This window comes from Meleagris gallopavo, chromosome 1 (genome assembly GCF_000146605.3).
Source record: "Meleagris gallopavo isolate NT-WF06-2002-E0010 breed Aviagen turkey brand Nicholas breeding stock chromosome 1, Turkey_5.1, whole genome shotgun sequence".
In the NCBI taxonomy this organism is placed as follows: Eukaryota; Metazoa; Chordata; class Aves; order Galliformes; family Phasianidae; genus Meleagris; species Meleagris gallopavo.
The window spans coordinates 47,774,448-47,792,336 of NC_015011.2; the positions used below are offsets into that span (position 1 = coordinate 47,774,448).

At 50.7% G+C, this 17,889-nt stretch overlaps 1 protein-coding gene across 1 annotated transcript; it reads right to left on the reverse strand.

Moving 5' to 3' along the window:
* Positions 1 to 16,967, reverse strand: SREBF2 (sterol regulatory element binding transcription factor 2; the record flags this gene model as incomplete). Its single annotated transcript, XM_010710381.2, has 18 exons — positions 1 to 315; positions 1,371 to 1,482; positions 1,813 to 1,998; positions 2,717 to 2,885; positions 3,160 to 3,292; positions 4,133 to 4,242; positions 5,531 to 5,651; positions 6,161 to 6,329; positions 6,463 to 6,632; positions 7,945 to 8,218; positions 9,318 to 9,499; positions 10,194 to 10,386; positions 11,295 to 11,476; positions 11,660 to 11,774; positions 12,527 to 12,748; positions 14,728 to 14,868; positions 16,276 to 16,457; positions 16,544 to 16,967. Coding segments are annotated over 18 exons (3,306 nt in total), but the record flags the coding sequence as incomplete, so codon positions are not given.
* Positions 16,968 to 17,889: the final 922 nt, after the last annotated feature.

The window sequence follows — 17,889 nt, forward strand, 5'->3', positions numbered from 1 at the left end:
TTTTTCTTTTTCCCTCCCTCTCTTTTTTCCTTGCATTTATTCCCCCCTTCCTTCTTCAACATGGAGGAAGTCCAGGCTGCGGTCTGGCGGGGTGTTAGGAGGCAGCGATGGCTGTGCCCCCACTCAGCTTGACAATCATCTGCTGGCAGTCGTTGCATGAGCGCTTGTCCCCAACCTTCTCCAGCGTGCGTGCAGCCTCAGCCAGCAGGACAGCACGCTGGCTGGGTGAGGACAGGAAAGAGAGTGGGAGGTGGCGGCAGGCCAGCAGGATGGCGGTGGCTCTTTCCCTCTGCCCTGGCAGTGTGTCCAGCTCCCCTGCAACCAGAAAAGAGCTACAGGAGCTGCTCACCCCAGGGAACGCCTTTTGCAGAGTCCCAGCTATGGTGGTGATCACAGAATCATTAACACTGGAAAAGACCAATAATATCATCTGGCCCAACCACCCAACTACCACCAGTATTGCCCACTAAACCATGTCCTCAATGCCACATCTACCCTTCGCTTGAACACCTCCAGGGATGGTGACTCCACAACCTCCCTGGGTAACCCGTGCCATTGCAGCACTGCTCTTTTGGAGAAAAAATTGTTCCTAGTGTCCAGCCTGAACCTCCCCTAGCATAACTTCAGCCCGTTCCCTCTTGTCCTATTGCTGTTATCGTGAGTAGAGGCTGACCTCCACTTCACCACAACCTCCCTTCAGGTTGTTGTAAAGGGAGACAAGGTCTCCCCTGAGCTCTTCTCCAGACTGAACAACCCCAGTTCCCTCAGCTGCTCCACATCAGACTCATGCTCCAGACCCCTCACAGCTCTGCTGCCCTACTCTGGACACAACTCCAGAGCCTCCATGTTCTTCTTTTAGTGAGGGGTCCAAAACTTAACACAGCAGTGCCAAGTACAGAGGGATGGTCACCTCTGCTCCTACTGGCTGCACTATTGCTGATACAAGCCAGGATGCCATTGGCCTTCTTGGCCACCTGGGTACACTGCGGGCTTGTGTGTAGCTGAGCATTAACCAATACCCCCAGATCCTTTTCCTCCACGTAGCTTTCCATCTATTCTGCCCCAAGCCTGTAGAGTTGCATGGAGCGACCGAAATGCAGGACCCAGCACTTGGTCTTGTTGAACTTTATCCCACTGGCTCAGCCCAGAGATCCAGCCTGTCCAGGTTCCTCTGTAGTGCCTTCCTACCCTCAGGCAGATTGACACTTCCTCCCAAGTTAGTGTTGTCTACAAACTTACTGAGGGCGCACTCAATCTCCTCATCCAAATAATCAATAAAGACACTAAACAGGATGGGCCCCGATACCAACTCCTGGCTGGCTCTCCACAACACCCAATAGCCACGACCAAATGCAGCTCCCCATGCTGACCTTGCTTGCTGCTCTGGGTTGTGCGGCGCCTGAGACTGTGTTCCAGCAGCTGGTGGGTGCGGGTAGGGCTGGCCCCTGCCATCAGGCGCACGGTAGCTTCGTGAAGGAAGACCTGGTGGGACAGTAGGGTGGGTGGTTAAGGGTAGGCTGGAGGCAGCTCTCAGCTGTGTCAGCAGCACAGTGCTGACACCCTGACAACAAGCAGAGCCCACATCCACCTGCCTGCAATTTGCAGGTCAGGACAAGAGGGAGGAAAGACAGAAAAGGTTGGGGGAAAAAAAAAAAGAAGAAGCAAAAATTGCTTTTGACATGTAACTGAACAACCTGGAAAGGGAGAAGGCTGAACCACCAGAAAGAGGGCAGAAAATAGAAGAGCAGACGGAGGTGGTGCTCCGCTCTTTCCTTCCCCACTCCTCTGCTAGGAGCAAGGGCCAAAGCTCACCTTGCGGTATGCAGGCCTGAAACTGTGGGCCAGCTTGCGCAGGCTGCCGAGGTCGCGCTGGAAGCCAGTGAGCTCAGAGGGTGAGGCGTGGTAGGTCTCACCCAGCGCCTGGCTGCTGCTCGCCTGCTTCTGCCACAGGCTGGTGCGGAGGGACAGCAGCAGGTCACAGGCCAGCAGCTGGATCACCTGCGGGAGCCACAGAGCAGACACCGCTCAGCACCAGGCGAGGAGCACAGAAGCGCTACAAAGCTCACCAAATCCCTTTTCCCCATCTGCTGCTGCCCCCTAGCAATGCTTGCTGTTCCAGCTGCCCTTCGGAGAGTACCTGCTCTGTCGAATGGAAAGCGCCTCTGTACTGCACTGCAGGAACATTGCACAGTTACTGCCAGCACATGCAATGCAACTACAATGCACTACAGCTGCCACCCAGGAATGACAGGGACATGAGCTGTCCCCATGAGCTGTGCAGGGAAGCTCCAGCTTGAGGTGATCCTGGAGAGAAGAGAAACAAGCAACACACATCCTCAGGAATAGCACAGCACCATCCTACTTATGCAGGAGAGGGTTCTGATGCTGCCTGAAATGGAGTGGCCCTGACATAATGAGGTCCCTTCTCACCGGTGGCAGCAGCTGCCTCTGGCTTGACAGAGATGGAGGTTTTCCACAGGCCAAAGTGGTCAAAAAATGAAACACAGCAGAGAAGAGGTGGCAGGTACTGGAAGGAAACGACAGCACCTGCAGCACTGCTCCTCTGTACAGCAGGGATAGAAAAAAATGCCAATGCCCTTTAGAAGGAAAGGGTGAAAGCATCCCCCATATTCCTATCAGACTCAAGAAGAGTGGAAAAAACAGACACAACCAGGCCACAACGGATCACACGCCGCCTGCAGTACGCAGCCCTTACATTGCTGAGGGGAGTGCTGGAGGCACCACTGCTCATGTTGAGGCTGTTCCACAGGTGGCTGCTGGCCCTCTCACAGTGACCCAGCGAGCTCTGCTGCCCGTCCGCCTTTGATGACAGTGAGGCCTGCATAGCTTTGCACAGGTGGAAGGTGGCTTTCACCAGGGCATTCCTGGAAGAGAAAGAGCCCTGCTTTCAAGTAATAAGTTAGTGTCACCTGCTCCACTCCATAAGGAGGAATTTCTTCCTTATTTCTCACCTAAACCTACCCTCCTTGTGTTTGAAGCCATTACCCCATGTTCTATCACTACATGAGCCTATATAAAAAAAATCTCCCGCCATCTTTCTTAGAAGCCCACCCTCAGCACACAGGGAGCCCATAGCTGCACAGCATAGGCTGCAGCCTAGAGAAGGAAGAGTGGGAGTTGAGGAGCAGCATTACGCACTCAGACATCTCCAGGGACTTTGGCAGGCGCTCCACTTCGCTGAAACGTGACCTCACAGCTGTGTCATCCCCTCTGAGCCAACCAATGGCCATAGCGACTGCTGCCGACCACCACCTGCACACCACATCTGGGCCTACAAGAATGGAGTCAAGGGTTAGAACCACAGAACCCATTAAGGCTGGAAAAACCTCTAAGATCACCCAGTCCAACCATAAGCCCATCCCCACTGACCATGTCCTCAGTGCCACATCCACATGGTTCTGGAACACCTCCAGGGATGGTAACTCTACTACCCCCCTGTGCCAGTGCAGCACCGCTCTTTCTGAGAAGAATTTTTTCCTAATATCCAACCCGAACCTTACCTGTCACAACTTGAGGCCGTTCCCTCTGATTCTATTGCTGTCACCTGGGAGAAGAGGCCAACCTCACCTCGCTACAGTCAGAACTCACTCTATCTGCTTCTCTAGAAACACCGTGACACCCATCCTGACAAGGCTCTGCACTCACCACCCCAATCCATTAACTCCTCTGTTATTCAGTGTTCTACCCAGAACATCCCAAAGTCAACCTATGGCCGAAGGATACACAACCTGCTGCCCAGAGCTATCTTTAAGTTTCATGGCAGTATTGACTCAAATACAAGACTTCCCTTCCAACTGAAAGGCATCCCTAGAAAAAGGGATATTCAGTTTCCCCACTGTGTTTGCTCTATGCATTTTGAGGAGCATCAGCAGCATCCCAATGAATGGCCAGACGCCATCTACATCCAACACCAAGCGAGATGAATTCCCCACCACTTGTTTACAGGTTGTGCTCCTCCCCTCACTGTGCATCAGGGAGTGCTGCTCCATGGCCAAACATCCCTCCACCACTACAGACTGCATTTCAGCCAGGCCTGGAGCTTGAAATCTGGGGAGACACGTGGCAGCAGCACTTCCTGCAGCTAGTGGAGTTTCAGCTCAGTCAGACTTACCCAGGGCTGATTTCAGCATAGAACTGCTGGCAAAGGGTGGTGCTCCACTTCCCATTGAGTCCAGGAAAGAGTTGAGCAATTTCAGGTATTCCATCGCGCTGGAGAACTCACTGAAACAAGAAGCAAGGCAGAGCTTCACTGTGCCATCAAGAAGGAGGCACCAAGGCCTGGAGGCATTTCTGATCAGTCATAACATGTCTTTAAACAAGGTTGCCCGTTACAGCAGAGGGTGGAGGCAGAAACTTCAGGCTCTACCGGTATCACAACACTGTCAGACCTGAAGAGACCTCCAGAGAGTGGGAGGACAGGATCAGTTTGAGGAGTACCACCACATCTGCCTGTGTGCACCTTGCAGGACCTGCACCACAGCTACAGAGATGTTGGGACTTACAGTGGACCTTTGTCAAGGTTTTTGCTCCATAATTAAGGGACAGGGGAGCAAGCTGTGCCCAAGTCCTTCACGAAAGGTGGCACCACTCTCTAAGGAGGGACCACTCTGCATATACCACAAAGCAGATTAACCCATGTAATACAGATTTCAAGCGAAAGATGATCCATGTTAGCACTTAGTCAGCACCCCATGTTCTACAGACACTGAGCAGAAGCCGCCAGCATCCCCTCCAGTGCTTTAAATCTGCTGATGGACATATGTTATGAGTTGATTACAGGCTCCTTTTCAGTCACTGCCTCCAGAAGAAGCTGAAGAATGTTTTTGCAAGTGACTATTTGCATATATGCAAATATATATGAATGCAAGTGACAGTGTGGCAGTGATCTAATTTCCTTGGACATGCTACAGAGCAGGATCTAGAGCTCCTTCCCCTAGAGGGGGAAGAAACAGCTCCCTGCATTAGGAAAGCCGGTCCTTCCAGCCAGGAGACACCACTAAGGAACCTTCCCACCTCAGGCATTCACCTGCACTATTTTGGGACGCACAGAGCAACACATGGACTTTCACGGCCAATACATGCGATGCTTCGTTTGGTTACAAGAATGCATAACACAGGAAGGCAGCTGGGTCACTCTGCAACATGCCAAGGCCTTATGACCCTGCACACACTTTGGTCAACTGAAGCGATAGTGGCACGCTAATTTTAGTGTCCCTGAACATTGCATTCTCAGCAGAGAACGTGCCAATCGGTTTAGGAATCGATGGGTACCATGCCAGCTGGCACCAGAAACGCCCACTACATCTGACAACAGCCAGAATTGCACCTGAGACTTCAGCGGTTGTCATATGAAGAGGCAAAGCTCACCCTTCTGACATGCTGTGGTGGTTAGCTCTATGGGGCCATTCCAAGTCCTGGTTAAAGACTAACCTGTACATTTGCCTCAGATCACTCAGTGACCATCAGCTCTGCTTCAGAATCTACAGCTACCCCCAGCACTGGAACTTACCACGGTTCGTCCTCCTCTTGTCCCACCACCTCTTTCCTAGCCTGAGGCTTCACAAGGGAATCCACTGCTCTCTCCAGCAGGTTCTCACAAAACGCCTGATGAACTTGTGCTATGGGATCCGCTACAGAGAAAGGAAAAGAACGAATCCAACACAATTTTCTTACCTACAGCAATAGCCCCCTCCTGATACAGACATGAAAATCTGAACTTTAAGAGTGAGAGGAAGAGCAGTAGAGGGAAACTCCTGAGGAATTACTGCAAAATCTTCTGAAGACTGAGTTTTCAGAGCCTTTTAAATCACCGTTCTAATTATCAGCTGTATACAGCTGCAGCCCAAGGCTAAACATCCCTGAGATACTTTAGCCACCCAGTAGAACAGCAAGGATAATGCTCTGGGGAGGCTACGCTCCATCACCCCCCAGGGTCACCCCAGACAGGAACAGATGACATATGCAGGGCAGAGCCAGCTCCTGCAGTCCTGGAGGCACCTTCCAACCGCTCAATGAGACCACATGAAGATGCAGGAGAACGCTCTCCAAGACACCAGCTTTGGTGCCAGAAAGCACCGAAGTGGAAGCTCCCAGGACAAAGTGCAGGCAACCCCATGCCCAGAGCACAAGCAGCTCTCACCAGGGTTCCTTTGGGTGCAGTACAGGCTCTCCTTGGTAGCAGACTTCACCGTCCAGCTTCGCTCCACAAAGAACTTCTGTCCCAGAGGGTGGCAAAGCCAACGCAGTGAGTCAGGGATGGCGCTGCGCTCCGAGCTGCACAGGCTCTGCGCCTGGCTTAGGAAGTAGCTCTGAGGAAAGGAGAGGCACCCAGGGGAAGTCAGACCACCACGCACCATAACTACAGACCCCAGAACTGCCAAGCTTGCAGCCTTTCCCAGAGCTCTGCATGGAGCTGCAGTGGTAGAGAACACTGTGACTCACCGCCAGGAAGCCCAGCTTGCCCCCACAGCGGGTCTTCAAGCCAACTGCGGCCGTCAGGTGGATTTCAGCCATTGTGCTGGGTGGGATCTTTTCTTCAGCACACTCAGCCAGATTGACAGCACACAGGGCCATGTGCAAACCGGAGTAAGCAGAGCTGGAGGGGAGTTTACCTGCACCAACAGGAGAGAAGAAGGGTTAACCTGAGACATGGCAGCACCTGCTACTCTGTAGTAACATGACTTGCTGGGAAATCGTCCTAGGCAGACAACCCCAGCTAAGATGGTGTAACTACAGTTCACACAACAAAATTAAGCAGAAGGAAGTTGAGCTTGGATTTCTGATGTACTTGTAGCCTATTAAAATTGCAAATTAGTTTGCCAGGGAGGCAGCAAAAACAACCGTTCACAAGGAACATTCAAGCACTTCCTCAGTACACGTGCACATGCCGAGGTTTTCAAAGCACATCAACACCAACTGGCCATCTGCGCTTCACACAGCTTCACAAATTTGATTTTTCTCCAACAATTAACCCTGGCCTCTGCTTTCACATTGCATTCCCAAGTGACAGAAAAGAAACAAGAAACAGCAGTGAAAAATGGCTGGATTCTATCAAAGGCTGCATGGGACAGCCTCTAAGCCACCTCTGCAGACTCATGGACATGTAAGGTGACACTGCAGTTGCTTCAGCCATTCTTATCATAGAATCACAGAATGGTTGGGTTGGAAGGGACTTCAGAGTCCACCCAGTCCCACCCCAGGACTCACCAGCTCAGGCTGCCCAGGGCTCCATCCAATCTGGCCTTGAACCTCGAGGGATGGAGCACCCACAGCTCTCTAGGCAGCCTATGCAAGCACCTCACTGCTCTATAAGTAAATTATTTCTCTCTAACATCTAACCTAAATCACTCCTCTTTTAGTTTAAGATCATTCCCCCTTGTCCTATTACAACCTATATATAGTCAGTCTCCTGTGTACAAACTCCTCTCAAGCACTGGAAGGCTGCAATGAGGTCTCCCTGCAGCCTTCTCTTCTCCAGGCTGAACAAGCCCAGCTCCCTCAGCTAGTCTTTGTAGGAGAGGTGCTCCAGCCCTCCGAGCATCTTCATTGCCTCCTCTTGACACATTCCAGCAGTTCTGTATCTTTTCCAAGCTGAGGTCCCAAGTCTGCGCAGGGCCTCACAAAGGCAGAGCAGATGGGGACAATCCCTTCCCTTGACCTGTAGGCCACCTCTCTTTTGATGCAACCCAAGATACTGCTGGTCTTCTGGGTGCAAGCACACACTGCTGGCTCACACTGAGCTTCTCATTCACCAGAAATCCCCCAAGTGCCTCTCCACAGGGCTGCTCCCAGCGAGTTCTTCTCCCAGTCTGTACTCATGTCTGGAGCTGCACAGATCCAAATGCAGCACCTTGCACTTGGCCTTGCTGAACCTCATAAGGATATTGTAGGCCCACTTTTCAAGCTCTACCGCCTCTGCCCTACCTGTGATGTGGAGCTGATGGAGCTTGTGGTAGGCCAGAGCTGCATCCCGTGCGCTGGTCTTGGCCTCGTCCTCAGAGCCCGCAGTGGCCTCTCTGGCCCGCCACTGGTGAGAGGTCCTCTTCAGCAGCCACCGCACCAGTGCCAGCTTCTGCAGGCTGTAGCGGATGACGTTCCAGGAGAGGCTGCAGGCCAGGTCCAGGCGGGAGGCCGGCAGCGCTCGGCCCAGGACCGACAGACAGGTCTGCAGGTTTGATGCTGCCGCAGCAAAATCCCCCTGCAAACATTGTGGTGAAAGGTTACACAACAAAGAGCACAACCAGAGAGATGCTCTGGGACCTCCTCACCACTATGAGCAAGACAAAGTAACGAGTAACCTATGGTAAGAGCTTCAGATGAGGAAAGTCAGAATTTAGGATACTCACACTGAATTTGGCCCAGCACATCACATTTGACACAAGAGCTGGGTCCTGCAATGGCTGCAACAGCTGGGAGACACACTGGCACCAGCTGAAAGCAGCTCCTGCCTTCTCAGACAAGGCAGAAGCTTCAGAGTGCCCATGTCAGAACTGAAATGCTGCCTCAACAATGGAAAAGAGCTGGAGGACAGGGGGATGCAGCAAACACCCATTCCAGTTAGACTCGTTTAGCCAGGGAGACCTCATTGCAGCCTTCCAGTACTTGAGATTATAAACATGAAGGAGATCTACTTTTCACATGGCCTAAGAGTGACAGAACAGGTGGGAATGGCCTTAAACTAAAAGAGGGGACATTCAGGTTAGGTGTTAGGGAGAAATTATTTATTCAGAGGGCGGTGAGGGTGCTGGCCCAGGTGCCCAGAGCTGTGGGTGCCCCATCCCTGGAGACTCAAGGCCAGGTTGGATGGGGCTCTGGGCAGCCCTGCACACGGCATGGGGTGGGACTGGGTGGGCTTTGAAGTCCCTTCTGACCCAACCATTCTGTGATTCTAAAGATTCCACCACCCAGGCACCATGAGGACTGGCATGAAACCTATAATAGCAGCCACCTGGTAGCTTCCGCTGAGCTACCATCAGGACAAGCTCATGTTACAAAAAGACACCCTTGAGCATAGTTTGCCAGCAGCAGTGGCCAGGACTGGGACACAAACCAATACCCTGCTTCCAAGGATTGCTGCAAGATGCAACAGCGAGGCACAAGGACAGAGCTCACTAATTCAGGCTGAGGGAGGACAGCAATCTGCTCAAGACAAGCCAGCACCACCAACTTCTCTGCAAATCAGACTGGATACAATCCAGAAATACCACACACTTGCCAAGGCACCATCTCGTTAGGCCACTTTTCCTACACCTCCTCCTACGAGACGCATGTGATGCAAAGCAAGGAGGTAGCCCTACCCGTGCCAGATCCAGGTCTGCCTGCTTGCGGTGCCTCCAGAACGCAACTGATGACCTCGAGTGCAGCCGGGTCACTGGCTCTCCGTGCACGAGGAGCTTCACGAACACGCTGAGGACTATCACACCGTTCACGAGCCACAGGATCAGTGTGGGCATCATCCAGCCAAACCATCCACCTGCATCTGGAACAGACACCCCGAAAGAAAAGGGAGACGTTGATCCCGACACTGAAAACACTGCAATAGAACGAGCCCAGACCGACAAGGATATACGGCTCTGTTTGCCACTTGTAATATCAAGTTTTGCAAAGGCTGCATTTTACTGGGAAACAGCTCTTGCATCAACAGCTCTTCATCAACGCCAAGCCACAACATTCCCAACCTAACTGAAATAGTTGTTTTCACAAGGCTGATTTACAAAACCTGAGTCAGCGCTTCTAAAATAATCTTAATGCAAGATGTTCTAGGAAAGCTATTGGATACACCCATTGGTATTCAATACCTCAGGGTCATTTTCCAGCCTTAATTAGGTGTACAAAGCAACAATGAGGAAGTACGTCGACCAGCTGGCTAAGTGAGAACACACCTACAGAATCCCCTGAGCTCATCTTTAGTTGAGCCGTCCTCTAAACTACTGACAGTATGGAATAAGTACATTAAGCTAAACAGTTTAAACATATAGCAGCAATGTTTCTGAAATAATTCTTCATCTGCAGCTTAATAAGTTACAAAAATCAGTTAAGCTGCCTTAAAACAAATAAAAGGTGAAGATCATAGAATCCTTGAAGTTGGAAGGGACCTCTGAAGGCCATCTAATTCAATTCCCTTGCAATGATGCCTCAAAGAGATCCCAACTCACATCACCCCAACTCTTTACCTGACTCAATGGTCAGCATGCTCCTGCCAGAGCCATGGCGCGTGAGGCTGTCAGACTCTGGGCTCCCTCTGGCATCCAGAAGGGATGTCAAAGGATTGAAGGAGAGGCACAGGAATGTCAGGGCACACAGGAGGATTCGGGAGCGGTCCACCATGCCAAGAGCCACAGGAGAAGAGTCAGGTTCATCCTTAACCTTCAAAGGTTAAGTGGAGTGGAGAGAAGAAAAAACAAAGACTGCTTAACATTCCATAAAACAGAAAATGCTAATGTAGAAGGAAAGAGTTTTAAACTTTTAAAAATTAAGTTTTAAAATTTAAGATCATGATCAGTAAGAACTCCAGCGGAGCTTTTCCTTGCTTAGTAAGGTCAGGCTCAAGTACTCAAGTGTCTTCACCTTCATCCTGCTCCCAGTCACGTTAGTTACCACTGACTGGAACCATGCTTTATGCCAGGACTAACTTCTTCTCTGAGGGCCTCCAAGAGGACTCATTTCTTCCAAACCCATTAGCTAAAGGCAGTCAACAGATTGCTGTAACTGCAGTTACTTACAGTCTTGCTACCCACAGCTGAGATCACCATCCTTTTCCACGTTCTCCTACTTTATTCATAGAACATATCTATCTCTTGAAAGCCACGGGCAATTTGGGTCATGAACATTCCCCATGAGAATCATAGTCTCGTTTGAGTTGGAAGGTACCCTTAAAGCCCATCCAGTTCAACTTCCCTGCAATGACCAGGGACACCTACAGCTCAATCAGGGTGCTCAGAGCCCCTCCAGCCTGACCTTGGGTGTCTCCAAGGACGGGGCATCTACCACTTCTCTGGGCAATGAGTCTATAGAGAACCTACTGGTACTGAAGTCTAAGCACTTCAGTTCCAGCAGCTAAGGCATGGCTCAAATAATACAGCTCAGGAAGTAGCCTTACTCATTCAAAATAAGTAAATAAAACACTCCCATGCAGCTTCCTCATCCTTACAATATATGCCTGACTCCTACAGCTCTGCTTGCCCGATGTCTGCTGGCTCCATTCTTGAGAATTATGAGAACACAAACTGTGGCCCTCAAATAACTCTAAATCTGACAAATCAAGTCAGAAATACCTTTGCATCATCAAGGAGTGGGCTTCCTGGCTCTGAATCAATGGAATAGGGGGAGAAGCCAGCCTGTGATCCCGAATCAGAGGCGGGAGGAGACATCAGAAGAACATTCTGGTTGAAGTCATCTATCTTCAGGTCCGCGTCATTGTCAACCAGACTGCTTAGGTCAATGCCCTTCAACAGTTCTGCAAGAATCAGAACACATTCATGTACACATCTCTCAATCCTATACCCTGCCAGTCCTGCTCAGAACACAGGTCACCCCCAATGCAGCATGCACCTATCAACCTCTGCCAATGACAAAGAACAGAAAGAGGCAGCCTCCATCCATGCAGACCACTTCCTTCCTGCACAGACTCACAACTTACTGTTTTTCTGGTTAGCCAGCTTCAGAACCATGTTCTCCTGTCTCAGCTTATGGTTGGCCTGCTGCAGGTATTTGATGTAATCAATGGCTTTTCTCAGGACTCCAGACTTGTGCATCTGCAAGGAATTAAGACACACAGAAAGCAGTTTGTACTACGTGCTTCCAGGGTCACTCTTGCTCATAGGGATACCACAACTCTACATATTACAGAAGGGATACAAACAGCAGGGTATAGAGGGACTTCCTGGCATGAGCAAAAGGAAATGAATAGTAGGACATGTTCTGCGCCGAAGTATCCCACTTTGGAAGACACATAAGGACTGGGCAACAGAGCTTGAGTCCTTCTATCTGAGATCTCTCAACATTTTTATAAAAATAGTACAATGAAAACTGATTAACATCCCAATTACAACAGTTCATGTCTTGACTTCAGTCAGAAATAGTCTTTTGAAAGTATCTTAGTTTTGAAATGAAGTGAATGGCTCTTTTCCAGGATGATGGAGCAAGCTGCTGTCAGTTAACCAGGGTTCACCATTTAATTGACATAATTAGTTATCTCCCCTACTCAGTCCCTCCTCCATTCCCATGAAAATACATGCTTCCAGCAAAGGCTGCCAGCATGACGTAAAGCAAACAGCACAGGTCAAACATGGTCCAAGGTGGCTTCAATACATCTCAATATTTACTGGAATCAAATTGGAAAGCTCTGTGCAAGAAGACTCTGTTTTAAATTTTATCTTATTGCAACATGCATGTGCATACTCCTAACAGCAGTCTGTATCCATCTGCCCCATCCAATAGAGCAACGAGCACCTGAGGACACAAGTATTCCTGACACCACATTCGCTCTCATTGCACATTTTTTCACCTTGGCATCTGTCCCCATGATGAGGTCCTTCAGCTCAATGATCTTGTCATTTATAGAGGATCGGTAACGCTTTTCAATGATGTTGTGAGTTGTTCTCCGTTCTCCTTCTTTTGGTGGGTCTGGTTGCTTGACACCTCCAGGAACTTGTTTGATAGGCACCTTTTCTTGTCCCATCATCACTGGCATTGTGGTCAGTATGGTTCCATTGCTCCCAACAAGGGTCTACAAAGACCACGCAGCAAAGTGTCACCAGCAATCAGTCAATATAGACAAGATTATGATGCCAAGAGCAAGCAGAATAAACAAAAGTAGAATCAAGAAAAGTCCACAGAGCTCAAAAAGGAAGAGGTACACCGTGTTTTCCTGTTCTCCCATGTTCCTTAGCTGGCACAAGCAACTGGGAACAGTAGCATAGGAACAAACATCCACACTGCCTCCCACAGTAAAAGAAGCTCTTTTCTCCAAGAGTATCATCACTGCAACACCCTTTCACCAATACCATGTTCTGATCATCCACAATTTAAACAGAGAAGTGGACCAAAGCTCCTTCCTGCTTTTAGAGTCCTTCTACCCCACATCTCCAAATGCAAGAAGAAATCACTGGACCTACAACAGGCAATGCTACTTCTGAACCCATAACATTAGAGAAGTTCTGACTGTGGAAAGACAAACTCTAGCTTGAAGTTAATTTGAATTAGAATTAATTCAATAGGGGAAAAAATAGATCCTTAACTACTTTAAGCTACAAAATGACTTCAGATGAGGTATTAAGGCAAAGCGGTACACACTGATGTGAAGAGCTTGGACTTCTATCACTCTCTACAACAACGTGAAAGGAGGTTGTAGCAAGGTGGGTTGGCATCTTCTCCCAGGTAACAGTAATTACAGGATGGGATGTAATAGAGATGGTGGAGTCACCGTCCCTGGAATTGTTCCAGAGCCATGTGGATGTGGCACTGAGGGATGTGGTTAGTGGGCATGGTGGGGATGGGCTTACAGTTGGACGAGGTGATTCTACAGGTCTTTTCCAACTTTAATGATTCTATGGTTTAGATATAAACAGACCATCTCCCCCCAGCCAAAGCAGTATGTACTACAGGAGAAATGATAGTGAATTCCACCAGAATGGTTGCACAGAGGGGCTTCTTGGACAGTCAGATCAAAGGAAATCATTTAGACTGCTCCAACCAGTAATGTAAAATTGGGAAGGGCACAGCTGTTCTCTGAAGCACACTCAGAATCAGAGAAGTTGCTATGGAAAAGTTATTTACGCTAAAAGTCAGACTGATGCAGGCAACACTAATTAAGCCCCAAGCAAACTAAGAATTGACTTCAATTCTGATATAGTTTTCTAATTGGCATTACAGAAATGAATGTAGGTTCACTTAAAGCTGGAAGTTGACAAATAAGAGAATTTAAGTCTTCCATCTTTCCTCAGTTAATTTCCAGCATATTTCAATGCATTCAGAATGCTTTGTGGGTTGTGTATTTGCCAGACACAATCACATGAGCCTCATCTTCATGACCAAGTGAGACCTAACAGCATGTAAACTGAAAATTTTGGTCTGGCTGCTACCAAGGGCATAGAAACCCCAATGTGCTATGCAGACAGAAGTTAAGTCCAGGCTTGCAAGCTTATCTCCAGCAGTAAATATTTGAACAGAAGGACCTCTGCAGAATGCACAAGGCTGTGATAAAAGCCTCTTTGGGGCACAAGCATCTCCAAGCTGATAAGTCATGGCCCTGAAGCACTGCTGCCATCTTGAATGATGACCCTAACCCCTTGCAGCACATGTCCTTTGAGGAGCAGTTTAATTAGTTTTTACATTCAACATTTTGCCATTGGATTCTACGGAGGGAGAAAGATCCACACCATCCTGAGCCAGTTAGCTTTAAGCGTCTTTCACAGAGGTTAAAAACCACATGGAATTCTTCAGTCACACTCCTCTCCTAGTAATGCCAGAAAAAGGTAAACAGGAGCGTGCCCTTGCTCTGTGTTTATTGGCCATGGGAGGCTGCCAAAAATGCACAGTCTGTGCTCTCAGCCTTGGCAGAAGGGGCACATTACTCACGTTGGACATGTTTAGAGCAGCATTTGGAACCCCTCCCATCCACACCATTGGAGAACTCCAAACACCAAACCTTCTTGTATTAGGAAATAACGTCATTGAGGGGAGGAAGAAGAGTATTAACAGTGATACCTGCAGAGCTGTGGTCTGGATAGGAGTGGTGAGCGCGGTGAGCGCTGGGTTCTGCACCGCAGCCATAACAGGATTGCCGTCCGCCTTCAGCGTGGTCAGCACAAGGGAATCCGTCTTGATGATCTGAGGCTGGACCAGAACCTGCACAGGGAACAGCCAGAGGTGACGGGATGAGCGGGCACGCACTGCTCTGTTCCTCTCAGTGGTCAGAGGCAGTGACAACCCACTGGTGCTGACATCAGGGACCAGTAGTAAGCCAGTGCCCAAAAACACCAAGGAGCTGATGAAAGGATTCCTCTGTCCTTGCCTGTAGCAAGTTCCCTGTGTCAGCTGGGGGAGCCCTCAGGGTACAACACATGGGTGGGGGTAACAGCAACCGGACAAGAGGGAATGGCCTCAAGTTGTGCCAGGGGAGGTTCGAGTTGGATGTTAGGAAAAACAACTTCTCCAAAAGAGCAGTGCAGCAGCAGCACAGGCTGCCCAGGGAGGTGGTGGAGTCACCGTCCCTGGAGGTGCTCCAGAACCGTGTGGATGTGGCACTGAGGACATGGTCAGTGGGCATGGTGGGAATGGGCTGGCGGTTGGATACTACTGATCTTTTCCACCCTTAATGATTTTATGCCACAGCACCTCCCAGTGCTAGCGGCAGTTCCTTCCTCTGATTCAACTGGGAGGATGTCAAAACAAACAGTTATTTTGCTGTGACACATCTGGCTGTTGCTCTTTCAAGTACCTCACTGACTCTCAAATACAGAGAACACTACAGAGGGCCCAAACAGAATCACAGAATCATAGAATCACAGAATCACTCAGGTTGGAAAAGACCTTAAAGATCATCAAGTCCAACCACGACCTAACCATACTACCCTAACTCTAACAACCCTCCGCTAAATCATGTCCCTGAGCACCACATCTGAATGGTCTTTAAACACATCCAGGGATGGTGACTCAACCACCTCCCTGGGGAGCCCATTCCAGTACTTCACAACCCTTTCTGTAAAGAAGCTTTTCTTGATATCCAACCTAAATTTACCCTGGCACAACTTGAGGCCATTTCCCCTTGTCCTGTCACCTGTCACTAGCGAGAAGAGACCAGCCCCGCTCTTGCTGTAAGCACCTTCCAGATATTGGAAGAGAGCAATAAGGTCTCCCCTCAGCCTCCTTTTCCCCAGACTAACCAGCCCCAGATCCTTCAGTCTCTCCTCATAGGGCATGTTCTCCAAGCCCTTCACAAGCCTTGTTGCCCTTCTTTGGACCTGCTCCAGCACCTCAATGTCCTTTCCGTACTGAGGTGCCCAAAACTGAACACAGTACTCAAGGTGAGGTCTCACCAGTGCCGAGTACAGGGGCAGGATTACCTCCTCAGTCCTGCTCACCACATCACTCCTTATACAGCTATTCCTGATACAGTTATTCCTGATACAGTTGAACCAGAGCAATTTTTCAGCGGGGAGTGTTCCTAGTGAAAAAACACTTATCTAACACTTATCAATATATACTAAAGGTGAGAGCCAGGTGGATGGGCCAGGCTCTTTCACTTCCACTTACCGGCACCTGCTGGACCTGCGGTGCTGCCACCGTCTGAACTGTGGCAGGTGCCAGTGCCTGGATGGTGCCACCGGCAGCCTGTGTCAGCACACGTGGCGCCGGCACCGCCTGCACCTGCTGCTGGATGGTGACCGGCTGCACCTGGGGGGACGTCACCAGGCTCTGCACCTGGGGCTGGAGAACTGCAAAGAGGGAGAGACGTCAGGGACTGCACCGTGCTGAGGCCTTCTAAGCTTTCTGCTACGGATACAACCAACCCCAACGCTACCTTGGAAGCTCGTGGCCGTGTTCTGGTATAGGACGGGCTGCTGGATGATCCTGGTCTGAGGCGCAGAGCTGAAGGTGGGGGTGATCATCACTGTCTGCTGCTGGAGCTGTGGCTGGAGCTGGGGCCGGGGCTGGAGCAGTGGGGCTGGGCGCTGTGGGGCTGGGGGCACCTTCACCGGGATGCTCTGCAGCTGCGGGGAGGCGGCGGGCGGAGGGAAGGGCTGCTGGGCCTGGCCATAGGGCCGTGTGGCATCCAGGGCCCCACCACCTGTGCCACTGCCACCACCGCTGCCACCACCCTGGAAGGTGCCACACAGAGGGTCCGAAAACAGGTCTGGAAAGTCCCCTGCCTGGTTGCTGACGAACTGCAGCATCTCTGCAAGAAGAAAAGGGAACGTTTGGGCTGGTTGGTTCCGTGGGACACAGGGTCAGGACTCTGAGGCCAGCAGTGGGCACAGGAGGAAGCGGCAGCTTCAGAAGCCCCAGAGGTAGCCAGTAACTCAGTGTTGAAACACTCCCAGAGTTCAGGATCCAATATTTTCAGCCCATTGCCATTTGTCCAATCCGCATCCCATCTTCACGCTCGGAGGAGGAGGATGAAAAGCCCCATGACTTCAGTAGGAGCCGTCCTCCCACCTAGGGCTGCCTCACACCGCCCATCCTCTGCCCACGAAGCCCCACCGGGACATGCGGATGGTGACTCACCCCGACTTCGGGTAATTTCAGGTACACAGGGAAATAGGGGAAACACACTCAAGAAAACAGCGCTTTGCAGAACTTGAACTGAGAAATGCATGGGTATGCCTAAGGAGATCCTGCAGCCAAAGCTTCCTCCCGACTGCCCCCAGATGACCACTTGAGCTCCCTCTGGCCCCGTCCCAACACCCGGCACACAGGACCCCACATGGCACAGATACCCCAGGGGCTGTACACGGGTATGGAGGCAGCATTGGGCTTTATGGTGAAGGAGTGGCAGGAGGGCTGTCCCCACACCACCCCACGCCGCACCCAGGACACACGACACAGCACTTTCCCACTCGATGACACTGCCATTTTGCGAGCAGGTGGCCCTACGCAGGTAAGGGGCGGACATAATGCGTTGGATGTGCTCCAAGCATTCCATGCAGGATGCAGGGCCCTCCCCAGGGCCACTCGTTAGGATCGGCACTGATTACTGCTTCGCCCCCCGCTGCCCTCTGACGTCATGCTGCTCCCCGTGACGTCACGCGCATGACTCAAACCCGCTAACACGCGCCACGGAGGCTTCCCCGCACCCCCACGTAGCCCACGCGTGGCACAGCACCGAGCCCCGCGCTCCCGCCCGGCCCCGCGCTCACCGTCGATGTC